Raw genomic sequence first — 13,725 nt, 5'->3', positions numbered from 1 at the left:
TTACTATTGCCAAAGGGCCCTTTAGAGTAGTGAGAGAAGCTCTTCACCCTGAAACCTACACTGTCCCTTTTTAGCAGGAAGTAGCTAAGAGAGTCTGCTGCCCCATTTTCCTTATGAATCAGGGTGAAATCTCTCTCAAGGAGGAGTGACAGGAATGGCAAAGGACTCACAGACAAAGGAGATTAATCAGAACTGGTTTTTTTTTTTTCCAAATTAACAAAGTTTATTTCAAGTTCGAACCCGGGCTCCCGTGTGCTGACTGACACAACAGCATCCACCCGAGAGTCCCGAGCTGGCACGTGCTTCTCCTTTTATACCTCTGTTACTTCTTTGTCTAACCATACATGCTATGATTTTGATGGGGACTATGGCAACACGACAATGGAAGTTGATCCTCAGGGAATGCTGCTTTATTGGAAGTATTTTTGTGAACTTATTTTGCATTCTCAGTTATATTTGTTTGATTATATAAAAAGGATTAAGAGACAAGGAAGAATGAATCCTGAAGAAAAGAAATTATGCTCATCTTGATCTCAAAATTATGATTTAAACAAAAGAGGGAGAAATGAGGGAAGTCGAATATCAAATTTACTAATAGTAGACCAAAAGCTGTATTAGGAAATGAGGGAGGCTTAATACAAGCTGAAGGTCACTTTGTGGCACTAAGGTGTTCCCTAAGAGTCAACATTGTTCTTTGTATCAACTGAATCCCTCCCTCCTGAGATTAGCATAAAGAAGAACTTGGCCTTATCTGTAAAAGACTTCACCATTACCCTTTGTTTTTGTTTTGTACTTCCTTACGATTTTGCTTTGTTTACCTTCCTTATGATTCTAAAGAAATACTCAGAGAAGCACGGCTTGGGGCCTTCAGTCATGGGAACTGCTGGCCCCATGTTTTTCACATTCTCTATTCTATATATATAAAAAAAAAAATTAAAAGGCTGCTACTTTCTAGATGTTTTGTCATTAAAAAAACCCTCAAACAAAAGAGAAGTAATAACATGTAGAAATATGCTATGTGCCTGTCATTATACCAGAAGGCAGAGGAAATAAAAGGCAAAGTGGAGGACATCTGCCACAGGTATAACATATGCCAGGTGATATCAGGCACATAACATCAGCTCACTTAGCCACTGCCTCATTTTACAAATGAGAAGCCAGGCTCTGAGAGGATAAATAACAAACCTGATGTCATCTTTACAAGTCCTGGAACAGAAATGTGAACCAAAGTTGTCTCATAGTTTTCCTACTATTCACCCTCCTCAAATAATTAAAAATCTAGTTGAGATTAGATTTTTTTGCAATCACTTGTTATGCATCAGAGAGTTGGACAATGACTACGGAGGATAGAAGGAGAATTGACGCCTTTGAGCTGTGGTGCTGGAGAAGAGTATTGAATGTACCATGGACTGCCAAGAAAACAAACAGATTCATTGTTGAGAGGGTTAAACCAGGCTGCTCCTTGGAGGCAAGGATTCTGGGGCTTCGTCTGACATACTTTGGACATGTTGTAAGGAGAGACAGGTCTTTGGAGAGGGACATCATGCTGGGTAGAGTGGAGGGACAGCGCAGGAGGGGAAGACCCTCTATGAGGTGGATTGATTCAGTGACTGGGGTACTCGGGATGGGTTTGTTAGAGGCAATGAGACTGGCACAGGATAGAGCACGGTTTAGGGCTGTTGTACATAGGGTCGCTATGAGTCGCAAACGACTCGAAAGCACATAACAACAACACAACAAGTTGAGATTACACTATACAGACTGAAGAAACTGAAAATAAGTGGCTATTAATAAAGAAGTATTACTATTCCCATGTCATTCAATGGAAAAATGAAATTTACTATATATGCTATTGGTTTCCTCATAAGATGAACTTGAAAAAGGTTTTGACTGGTTCACAGGGAGAGTTTTGGTCCATCTTAGCCCAATGCTTATGTTGTTGTTATGTGCCATTGAGTTACCTGCAACTCACAGCAACCCTATGTACAATAGCCCTAGACACTGCTCTATCCTGTGCCAATCTTGTTGTCCCTGACACACCTCAGTTATCCCGGTCATTTAATCAATCCATCTCAGAGGGTCTTCCTCTCTTGTACTGTCCCTCCACCTTCCCAAGCATGATGCTCCTCTCCAAGGACTGGTCAGATGAACCTTCAGACTCCTTGCCTTCAGGGAGCAGCCTGGCCTCACTCTGTCTAAAAACTGAAAAAAAAAAAACAAAACACCCACAAAACAACAAAAAACAAAACCAACTGTCTGTTCTCCTAGCAGTCCACAGAATATTCAGTACTCTTCTCCAGCACCACAGCTCAAAAGCATCAGTTCTCCTTCTACCATCCCTAGCTAGTCATTGTCCAGCTTTCTAACGCATAGCAAGTAACTGCAATGATGATGGCCTGTATCAGGTGCACCTTAGTCTCCAGACTGACACTGTTGCTCTTCAGTACTTTAGAGAGGTCACTGACGGCAGACTTTCCCAGTGCAATTCATCTTTTAATGTCCTGGATGCTAGAACCAAGAGCGTTGACTGTGGAGCCTAGGAAACTAAAGTTGTTAACAATCTCAATCTCTACACCATCTATCATGATAATACCAATAGGTCCAGTAGTGAGAATCTTTGTTTTCTTGATGTTGAACTTCAGCCCACATTGAAGGCTGCAGTCCTTGACCTTCTGCACTAAGTGTTTCAGGCCTTCCTCAGTTTCAGCAAGCAGGATTGTGTCATCTGCATAATGCAGATTGTTGATGAGTCTTCCTCCAATCCTGATGCCACATTTCTGTTCATCGAGCCCAGTCTCTCGGAGAATCTGTTCTGCATATAGATTGAAAACGTATGGAGATAGAACACATCCCTGGTGTACACCCTTCCCAATTTTGAACCATGCAGTGTTTGCTTGCTCTGTTTTGCGGACTGCCTTTTGGTCCTTTTATAGGTTTAGCAAAAGCACAATCAAATGTTTTGGGATTTCCATTCTTCTCAGATTCAGCCACAGTTTGTTGTGATCCACACAGTCAAATACCCTTGCAGAGTCAATGAAACACAGATAAACATTCATCTGGTACTTCCTGCTTTCAGCCAAGACCCATCTAATATTAGCTATAATATCCCTAGTACCACATGGCCTCTTCTAAACCCAGCCTGCATTTCAGGCAGTTCTCTGTTGATGTGCTGTTCCAGTAGTTTTTGCATAATTTCAGCAGAATCTTGCCTGCATTTGATACCAATTATATTATTTGATAATTTCTGCACTCTCTCAGGTCACCTTTCTTTAGAATGGGAACAAATACAGATCTCTTCCAGTGCTTACCAATGACCTTAAATTTCATCAAAAGAGAAGTTTTCTAGAATGACGATCATATGACTGCCTTTTGCATCTATTTGCTTCTGCATTCGGTACTTAAGCATGAACTCCTTTATCGCTTTCATGCCTTTACATCTCAGCAGCAATCTACTGAAAAGCCAATGGCATTTCCACCCTGCAGTTTCTGAGGAGCAAAGACAGGTGACTCTTTCAATTGTCCCTCTTCCACGAATTAAGTGCTGGAGGAGACTGTGGTCGGGCTCCCATTGCTCCGACCTCTGGATGACTCTCTATTAGGCAAGATTTGTTAAAATTACTACCCTAGTTTGTACTTTGTTAGCTTATTCTGTATCATAAATGCAAACAAACTCAAAGTTGTTGAGTCAGAACCAAAGCATAGCAGTTCCCAGCGGCTGTAAATCACGCAGGAGGGGATTGCTCATCTCTCCCCAGTTGAGGTGGATCTGAACTGCCCAAGAGGTGCTGCCTCTGGGTTAGCAACAGTGAGATTCACTGTGGAACACGCCACCCGAGTTCCCTAACTGCACGTGACATTGCTGTTATACACTATCCAGTTAGAACTGAGGCATAACTGACCTCCCCCTGCCCCCAGTAGGTTTTCACAGGTAGTAAATCACACGAGACTGCTCATTTTTCTCCCATGGAGTAGGTGATGGATTCAAACCACCTGTTTTTGGGCTGACAGCTTAACCCCTGTCAACAGTATTGTTTGTTGTTGTATTCTGTCGAGCCAGAACTGACTCATAGCTGACCCTCCAGTGGGTCTTCAGAGGCAGTAAATGGCATGGGAGTTGCGATTTTTTGACTGTGGAGCAGCTGGTAGTGTGGAATCACATATCTTTTCACTGGCAGCACAATCCCTTACCACTAAGCCACCAGAGCTCCCTTATCCATATTACACATGTGTTAAATTTTAATTATACAATCAAATCATTTGTATTCTTACTTTATAATGTTTTCAAAGAGGACCTTTCCAGGTACACATGCTAGGGACCAAGCCATACATACGTCTTGAATTCTAACACATACAAATTCTTTATTGTAGCAATTACTGTTGCTGAAAAATGTTTCCAAGTAATTTATGTGCTACACAGATTTATCAATACTTCATATTACTCTGCATGTAACAGAGAGAAGTCTTTGAAATCTATGCACTTAACCCTGTTCCTGTAACACCTTTTTATGCTTAGCTTGTGTTCTGCACCAGATAAAGTGATCTATACAGCAGTGCTTGCTGGAGGTCCAATAGAAGAGCTTTATAACTTTACATGAAGTAAATGCTACTGAACTTTATATGAGAGAAAGAGGAGACTCCTCAAGGAGCATGGCTTAAGGATGAAGAGTCATTACTTTGTTGTATTTTTATTTTTTGGAAGGAAATCTTGCAAGTTTACTGAAATCCTGAAGTGGGCCAAACTGGGCTTAACGCCCTCACCATGGTAGGATCAGATGCACAGCCAGGATCCCAGGTCCTGGCCCTGGAAGGAAGCTCTGAGCCTTGGTGACTCAGCAGACCCTGAGGTCAGGGACTGGGAATGGAGCCCTGGAGATGGTCACCATGGAGGCAGAAGTGACAGTGCTCTGGGTTCTCTGGTTTAAGTCTGGCTTTATTTATCTGTCTCTCTTCCAAGCTTCTGTCTTTGAAGAGGAATAATCCATGATTAAACTTATTACAGAGATAAGCACATCACTAAATCTTCAAAATTCAAAACTCTTTGCCAAGGAGCTGGAACTGGCTCATACTTGAGCTTTCATTCGTCGCAAGTGCTACAGTAAAGAATTGGCATGTACTAGAATTCAAGACGTATAGTTTGGGCCCTAGGATGCATATCTGGAAAGATCCTCTTTGAAAACAGTCTTCTTGTCCCTCACTGAGCCTCAACTTTTCCAAGGAAAAATAACAAGAGCTAAGATTTACTGAAGAGAGCGCTAGGGGTGCAGTGCACGGACATGGCGCAGCACTGCTCACCCAAAGGCCCTGCCTCGTTGGTGCGTCCGCCACCAACTCTATGACACAATGATGCCAATCTTCTCCCATTACTGTTTTTTTTGAGTGAAGGTCTCTACCAACTACAGCATTTTCAAACTCTGATCTGATTTTTTTATTAAACATGCTTCTGTTCTTCTGGAGAATAAATATTACATAGCTCTCTTATTGATAATGAGGATTCAGTTGTGATTTTTGAAGCTGACTCAACTGGATTGTGTGGGTGGAAGAGGTGGGAGGTGGACATGGGAATCCTGAGGAAAGGTGAGAGCAGGCAGAAAAGAAATATATGCAGTCTGAACACACACACACAATTTGCCAATATTTTCGTGTTTTCAGTGATACTGTTTAATATTTGAAATGCAAATAACTTTAAAGTAGGACATATGTTTTTAAGAAATGAATTTTAAGAAATGAATTCAGAAGTATCAGCATAAAAAGAACCCTCAAGAAATTAGAGATGTCATGTTTTATCTCTAGCCAAAAAAAAAAATAAAATCAAACTTAGAAGGTATCTGAAGAATATTTTAAATTGAATAGTATCAGGGGCCAATTAACACAAACATGTAATTCAAGAAATCCACATCAGAACCCTTTAACGCTCTCATTTGTTTCAAGGTCTAAACTGAGTGGAACTTGAACTTGTAAATCTCTAAACACACTGTAGCTCTGAACACAGATGTTTTTATTCTAACATTCTGTGTTTCCGGCTGTTTATTACCTCTGTAAAATTTCAAAGTAAGAACCACCTTTTACCTCACCTCTGCCTCCTGGTGCCTTCTACACAGTAACACAACACTGGGAATAGTCTGAATCAAACTGAGAGCTGCTCTCAACTCTGAGTTGCTCTGTCCTCAAGCTGGGCATCCAAATATGTAAGAATTTCAATTTAGATGCTTTTGGCTTACAGTCCCAGAACTACCTTGTTGTATGGTGTTTTCACAGAACGTGTTATTTCATCCTTGCTGTCAGTTTGCAGACCACTGAAAAGACTCAAATCCATCCATTACAGTGGTCAGGGGTGGATGGAAAAAAAGGACGTCAATGGCACAGGCCCTCCCAACCGAGTGACTTCAGGTTTCCATGTCATGGATGTGCCCCCACCCCCAGAAGTCAACAGTTTACCTCTAACTTCAGAACATCATGCTGAAGTTTGCGTTGAAATTCCAGGAAGTTTTTGATGGTCAGTTTCCCCTTGAGATCAGCTCCAAAAAAGTAGGTTGTAAGGGCTGAACACAAGCCGGATTTGAGGGTGTTACCAGTGGTAGGACGATCTCTGTGACGCATCCCCATGCTGGTTTGGGAGCGAATGATGCTCTGAACCTAATAAAGAAAAAAATCCAGGGAAAAAAAGGGTGAGGAAAACCATACAGGAATAACAAACTTCATAGTTTACTATTTGGATGCTGTGTGTTACAATAATGATCTCTTTTAATCCTCATAGCAATCCTGTGAGGTAAGTTGTATTATCCTCACTTTACAGGTGAGAACACTGCAGCACACAGAATCAAATCTTACTTACTCAAGGTCAAGTGGCTAGCAAGTAACAACCAAGATTCTGACACAGGCAGCCTGATACTTTTGAAAATATTAACAGACAAATAACTCATTGCCATGAGGTGACTATGAGTCAGAGTGACTCTCTCTCAGTTTTGTAAGGCTATGGATTTTAACAGGGCAAAGACTGTCTCTCTCCCACATTAGTGCAAGTAGATCTGGTAGATGGGCTAGCCTTTTGATAAACAGCACAACTTGCCACAGATTATGTATGCCAAGAGCTATATTAGTCACTGAACCATCTTTGACTTAAAGTGGTTCTATACAAATGACAGATCAGAACACAGCCTTTCTTGCACCATCCTCATTCTCTCTGTCATGTTCAAGCTTACTGATAAAGTCAGTGTGTCGATTAATTTTTTTGAGGGTCTTCTTTCTCTGACCCTCTACTTTTCTCTGCATGATGTCATTTTCCAAGGACTGATGCTTCCTGACCACAGGCCCAAAGTACGTGAAATGAAGCTTCATAATCCTTGTCTCTAAGGAGCAGCCTCCTCGTAATTCCTCCAACACTGATTTGTTCTTACTTTTGGCAGTGCATGTGATATTTAATACTCTTTGCCAACATAATTCAAAGGCATCAATTCTTTTTCCTTATTCATTGTCCAACTTTCACATGCATCAGTGAAAAATATCAAGGCTTGAGTCAAGTACACCTTTGTTTTTAAATTGACAGTCTTGCTCTTTAGTATTTTCAAGAGACCCTTGAGAGCATATTTGCCCAGTGTAATACATCTTTTGATTTCTTGACCACTGCTATGATGGGTGGTGATTGTAGATAAAAATAAAAGTTAATTATTCATCATTTATAGTTTATACTCTTATCCCTTTATTTCCAAAGTAGCTTAACCACTGTGTCACTAGGTATCCCGGAAAGACTGAACACCTTCACTCACAGTTTATTCCCACAGTCTTGTCAGCACTTGCCATTATCTTTAAATGTACCACTCTGTATGATTAAAAATGCTATTTTGCTGTTGTTTTAATTTACATTTATCAGAACTTTACTAAACAAAGCATCTTTTCACATATATACTGGTCATCTATCTGTCATCTTTGTGCTGACACTAGAGAGGGTACCAGCAGACATGGGGCTGATTCTACTTTTTTAGTAAAAGCACAAGTTAGGGAAGTTGTCTAACCCTTTGACCCTTGTTTTTTTCATTGGATAAATTTAGCATTAGAGTAAATTACATGTTAAGGCTTCAATAGCTCAAACACATCAGGGATAAGATCCTCAGTACTGCAGGTATACCTTTTTTTAGTTATATTTTATCATGTAAACATAATCAGCTGTCTTTCTCAGATAGAAAAAGGCTCAAAAGAGGTAATTTTGTAGTTATTTAAGATGATTTTTTGAGAAAAGATTTAAATTGAAATACAGAATAATTAGAACAATGTTTCTTCTATGTGAAGCTACTACACAATTAATTTTGCTGGTCAGAGTGTGAAAATCAAACATTTTCCCAGTACCATTGTACCATTATTGGCACGAGGACCTGTCCTGATGAAAATCTTGTCTGTGGCTATAAATACTGCAGCCTATATTCCTCCTGTGGAGGCATATTAGCCCTTCTTCACTGTTTATGGCAGCAGCAAAATTGTGGTGCTGAGACTGTGTGTGTAAATGACTGGAAAAGAGGAGTAGTTTTAGGGAAAAGTAATACAGGTCATCTTCATTAAATGGCCAAATAAATGCAGGGCCCAAATACTTTCTACTTGGGTGTAAGTATTCTTACTTTTTTTTTTTTTTAAAAAAAAAAAAGTATAGTATAGTTAATTTTCAGTCATGGGTATAGTTATGCTCTGTTGGAATCATAAACACTGAAGAGATCCTAAGTCTAGGCTACTGCAAGCCATGATTTTCTATACAATACAGTAACAAAAATAAAGTTCTGATAAAAAGGAAACAAAAAATAAAGCATTTTAATTATAAAAATATGAACTTCCATTTTACAGAGCTTCAGAATGTGTGGAAAGACAGTGCATGTATAGTTAAGCCTCTTAAATTTGGCTTGCCCCAAGAAAAGGGTAAAGGCTGGTGGAATATTTATCTTTCCCTGATAAAGGAGCTCTCGTGGCATAGTGAATAGTATGTTTTGCTAACCCAAAGGCTGTGCCTTTCTAGTGCTTTGAATCTACCAGTAACTCCACAGAGAATGGTGGGTAATCGTCTGTGTGATTCACAGCCTCAGAAATCCAATGGAGGATGAGTCAAATTTGACTCCATGGCAACGAGAACAAGCTTGTCCTTCCTTTTTCTAATAACACCTAGAAAGTGTAAGATTTTTTAAAATTAATTTAAAAATTCTCTGCCACTTCATGATCTGCAGAATTTTGCCATCTGAAGGTTTTAAAATCTCCTTTTGAAATGTGTGAATCAGCAAGAACTACCTAAGGAAGGTTCATAATTTTCCTGACCCAGGTAATATGACTAAAAAATTTCTCTAGCGTCTGGCTTGAAGCAATACTGTCCATCATATCTTCCCCTGCTTAAAATCAGTTGTCATTTCATGAATTTACAAATTGAACCTCTTTCTCATCTTTTCCATAGCTTCATCATGCACCTAAGCCTGTTATTTTCAATATAGCCTCAAGGTTTTCAGTTTGAGGAATTTTCTCTCCCTTTTCCTAGCATGGTATTATTGATTCATTAACAATAAGTGTAAATCCAGTAGCACTATAACTTTTACCTGAATGAGGACTATTTCACACACATGCTTGCTGAGTGAGGCACACACACCCTGCTAGCACTTAGGAATTTTAGAGTGCACTTTAATATTACACCTGGAGGGGATTTAAAACAGTGTGATCAGCAATAAAAACCTACACAAATGTGAATAACACAGCACTAATCAGACTGTCTGCACAGGAATCAAATTGACTATGCATGCAGAAAGAATTGTTGGCAAAGCTCAGTATCAGCAGTCAAAACCAGGCCAACTGCTAACAGTGGAACAGAGCATCAATTACTCATATGCAAGTTTAAACTGAAGTTGAAGAAAATGAAACAAGTCCTCAAGAACCTTAAGTCAATTCCATCTGAATGTAAAACTCATCTCAAGAATAACTTTGAGGCACTGAACACAAATGATCAAAGAATAGAGGAGCTGTGGAATGACATCAAGGATATCATCTATGAAGAGAACAAAAGGTCATTGTAAAGACAGAAAGAGAAAGAAAAAGTAAAATGGATGTCAGAAGACACTGTAAAAATTGCATTAGTAAACAACTATGAGATACCATCTCACTCCAGTCAGAATAGCAAAATTTAACAGAACAGCAAACAAAAAATGCCGGCGAGGTTGTGGAGAAACTGGAACCCTTATTCACTGCTGGTGGGAGTGTAATATGGTGCAACCACTATGGAAGGTGGTATGGTGCTTTCTCAAAATGTTGCAAAGAGAAATATATCATTGGACCCTATTGCACTACTGGGAATTTACCCCAAAGACACCATAACTGCCACCCAAGCAGATATATGCACACTCATGTTTCTCACAGCTATTGTTCACAATAGCAAAAAGTTGGAAACAGCCTAAGTGCCCATCAACAAATGAATGGACAGAGAAGCTCAGGCATATTCACACAATGGAATACCGTCCTGCATTGAAAAACAAGGAACTCATGAAATATTATACAAAATGGGTGAGGGTGACCCTGGAGGATATTATGCTGAGTGAAATATCTCAGTCACAAAAAGATAAATACTAGATAGTGCCACTGTTATAAAACGGAACTGAAGTCGGGGTTGTGGGGAGACTAAGGAAGATGGGATAAATGATGTATACTGCATTAAAACAGATGAGGGAGAGAACTGTTTAAAAGGGCTGTGTGATTAGGTATTATTGCCATGACAGGAATCCAGAACAAAGGCTGCATAGTGGAGTGGACTTGAGGGGAGAGACTGTATAACAATAAAAGAATTTTTCTTTTACTTTTCAAAAAGAGTGAACTGGGGGTGCAACAATAAATGAATTGAAAGCCAAAGTCTCTGTAAATTTTCATTAAAATTAATAATGATAATAAAAAAAACAAAAACAAAACAAATGCCAGTTTTCCTTAAAAAAAAAAAGACTAGGATATAAGTAAAATATAAAAGTTATATTTTAACTGGCAAAAAAAAAGAATTAGTCTACAATCATTTCAGGAAGTTGCATATGATGAAGAATAAATGGTATTAATAGAGAACCTGAAGGTGTACTGCAGGCATTAACGAGTTCTAAGAAGGGTGAGCCAAGAGAATAGGATAATTATTAACAATACCATTATTATTATATGCTGATGATAATTTAGAAAAAGCAGTTGGATCAGTATATTGACGTGGAACTGCTAGAAACAAAAGCCAGATTCAGAAGAGGATACAGAATGAGAGATACTACAACCACTGATATAATATTATTCTTAGAGTAAAGCAAAGAATACTAGAAAGATGCTTACCTATGTGTTACTGACCATGCAAAGATATTTTATTGTGTAGTTCGTAACAACTGGAAATAAAAAGAATTTCAGAACACTTAAAAAAAGTTACATTACAGTACTGATTAAGTCAAAACGAAAGGAAGAGATGCTGAAGTAAAAGAAATGAACAGATTTCAAAAGGCAGTTAGAGAACACCACAAAATATTTTAATAAAATGTGCAAAGGGCTAGAGTCAGAGAATAAAAAAGGAAGAACTTGTCTGACATTTTCAAGCTGAAAGAACTAAAAATAAATTCAAGCCTCAAATGATCCAGGAAGTATCAAAGGAAGATGGAAGAATAGACAGTCATTGTACCAAAAAAGAATTGGTCAACACTGAAAAGTTCCCAGAAATATCTTATGAACAAGAACCAACGGTAATAAAGGAAGAGATTCAAGCTGTGTTGGAGGCACTGGCAAAAAACAAGGCCTCAGGAATTGACAGGATACAAATTGGTATGTTTCAACTAAAAGATGTAACCCTGGATGGACTCACCAGTCTATGCCAGGAAATTTGAAAGATAGCTGTCTGTCTGGCTGACTGGAAGAGATCCGTATTTGTTTCCATTCCCAAGAAGAGTGATCCAACATAATGTGGAAATTATAGAACAATTATCATCAATATCACATGCAATCAAAATCTTGCTGATGATTATCCAAAAACAGCTAGAACAGTACATTGATAGAGAACTGCCAGAAGTTCAAGCTGCGTTCAGAAGAGGCTATAGCTCCAGGGATAGAAATGCCAATAGATCTTGGTTGAAACCACTGAATATAAGAAAAAAGTCTATCTGTGTTAATATATTGACTATGTCAAGGTATTTGATTATGTGGATCATAACAAACTTTGGGTAACATTGAGAAGAAGAGGAACACCAGAACACTTAATTATGTTCATACAAAATCTATGCCTAGATCAAGAAGTTGTCTGAATAAAACAAGGGAACACTGTATGGTTTAAAATCAGAAAAGGTGTGTGTTAGGGTTGTATACTTTCTCCCAATCTATCTAATCTGTATGCTGAGAGAATAATTTGTGAAACAGGACTTTATGAAGAGGAATGTTGCATCAGGATCAGAGGAGGATGCATCAATAACCTGGGTTATTCAGATGGCTTGACCTTGCTTGCTGAAAGTTAGGAGGACTTGAAATGCTTGCTGCAGAAGATCAAGGACTACTGTCTTCAATATGGATTACATTTCAACATCAAGAAGACAAAAAGTCTCACAACTGAACCAACAGGTAACATCATGATAGATGGAGAAAGGTTGGAGTTGTCTATGATTTCATCTTGCTTGGATCAAAAATTGACACCCTTGGTACTAACAGTCAGGAAACCAGGAGACGTAGTGGTTTGGGCAGGGATCTTTTTAAAATACTGAAGAGCAATGATGTCAGTAGGAAGACTAAGGTGTGCTTGATTCAGGCCATGGTCTTTCAATCACTTGCTACACATTAGGGAGCTGGACAATGAATAGGATGATAAAAGAACTGATGCCTTTGCATTGTGGTGTTGGAAAAGAGTACATGGACTGCCAAGAACATACATGACTTGGAAAAAGTGCACCCAGAATGTTCCTTGGAGGCAAAGGTGGCAAAGCTTCATCTCTCATACTGTGGACATATTGGTAGGAGAAGAAATTCCTTGGAAAAGACATCTATTTAGAAAGAAAGGTGGAGGGTCAGCAAAAGAGAAGAAAACTCTCAATGAGTTGGATGGGCACAGAGACTGTAGCAATGCACAAAAGTGTGTCTGAGAAGATGAGGATGGTTCAAGATAAGGGTCAGGTCTGTTGTTCATAGGGTCACTATGAGTCAGACTTGATTTGATAGATATTACCTAACAATAACAAAAATTAGACTATGAAAAGAACTTCTTCTCTTCCTCTTCTTTCACAGTATGAGTGTGGAACAAGAAAGCCAACACTAAACTGTTTGACAACATTTAGGAGTGTGCACACTGGGTGACTAAAATTGTCTGCCATTCTTTCACGTTTGTGAAAGATCATAGAAGTGCTCTAAGTATTGATTTCAGGTCACAAACACATTTTCAAAAGCAAAATACACAGAAAGACTTCACAAAGGAAGACATTCAGATGGGCCAACAGATACCTGAAGAAATGCTCAATCAGGGAGATTGAGATCAAATGCTGGTAATCAGAGAGATGCAAATCAAAATCACAATGAGGTATCATCTCACCCCAGTGGCAGTAGCAAAGTTTTAAGAGAACAGCCATCAATAAATATTGGAAAGGCTATAAAGAGATTGGCATTCTCATGAACTGCTTGTGGAACTGTAGAATGGCACATCCACTCTGGAAGCCAGTTGGGTGTTTCCTCAAAAAGCTGAACATAGAAATTCTACATGACCCTGCTATTCAACTGCTGGGAACACAC

The 13,725-nt window shown here is 39.1% G+C and overlaps 1 protein-coding gene across 1 annotated transcript in view; it reads right to left on the bottom strand.

Moving 5' to 3' along the window:
* The window catches only part of LOC102858064 (calcium uptake protein 1, mitochondrial-like), a 137,897-nt gene that overhangs the window by 18,011 nt on the left and 106,161 nt on the right, over window positions 1-13,725 (bottom strand). The window contains exon 8 of the mRNA XM_006887571.1: window positions 6,436-6,633. Within this exon, the coding sequence (XP_006887633.1) occupies window positions 6,436-6,633 (198 nt within the window). The remainder of the gene's footprint in view (window positions 1-6,435; window positions 6,634-13,725) is intronic.

This window comes from Elephantulus edwardii, unplaced genomic scaffold (genome assembly GCF_000299155.1).
Source record: "Elephantulus edwardii isolate Elephantulus edwardi_28Jun2011 unplaced genomic scaffold, EleEdw1.0 scaffold00058, whole genome shotgun sequence".
Lineage (NCBI taxonomy): Eukaryota > Metazoa > Chordata > Mammalia > Macroscelidea > Macroscelididae > Elephantulus > Elephantulus edwardii.
Note: the sequence above shows the minus strand (reverse complement) of the source record. Positions and strands in the feature narration are given on the sequence as shown.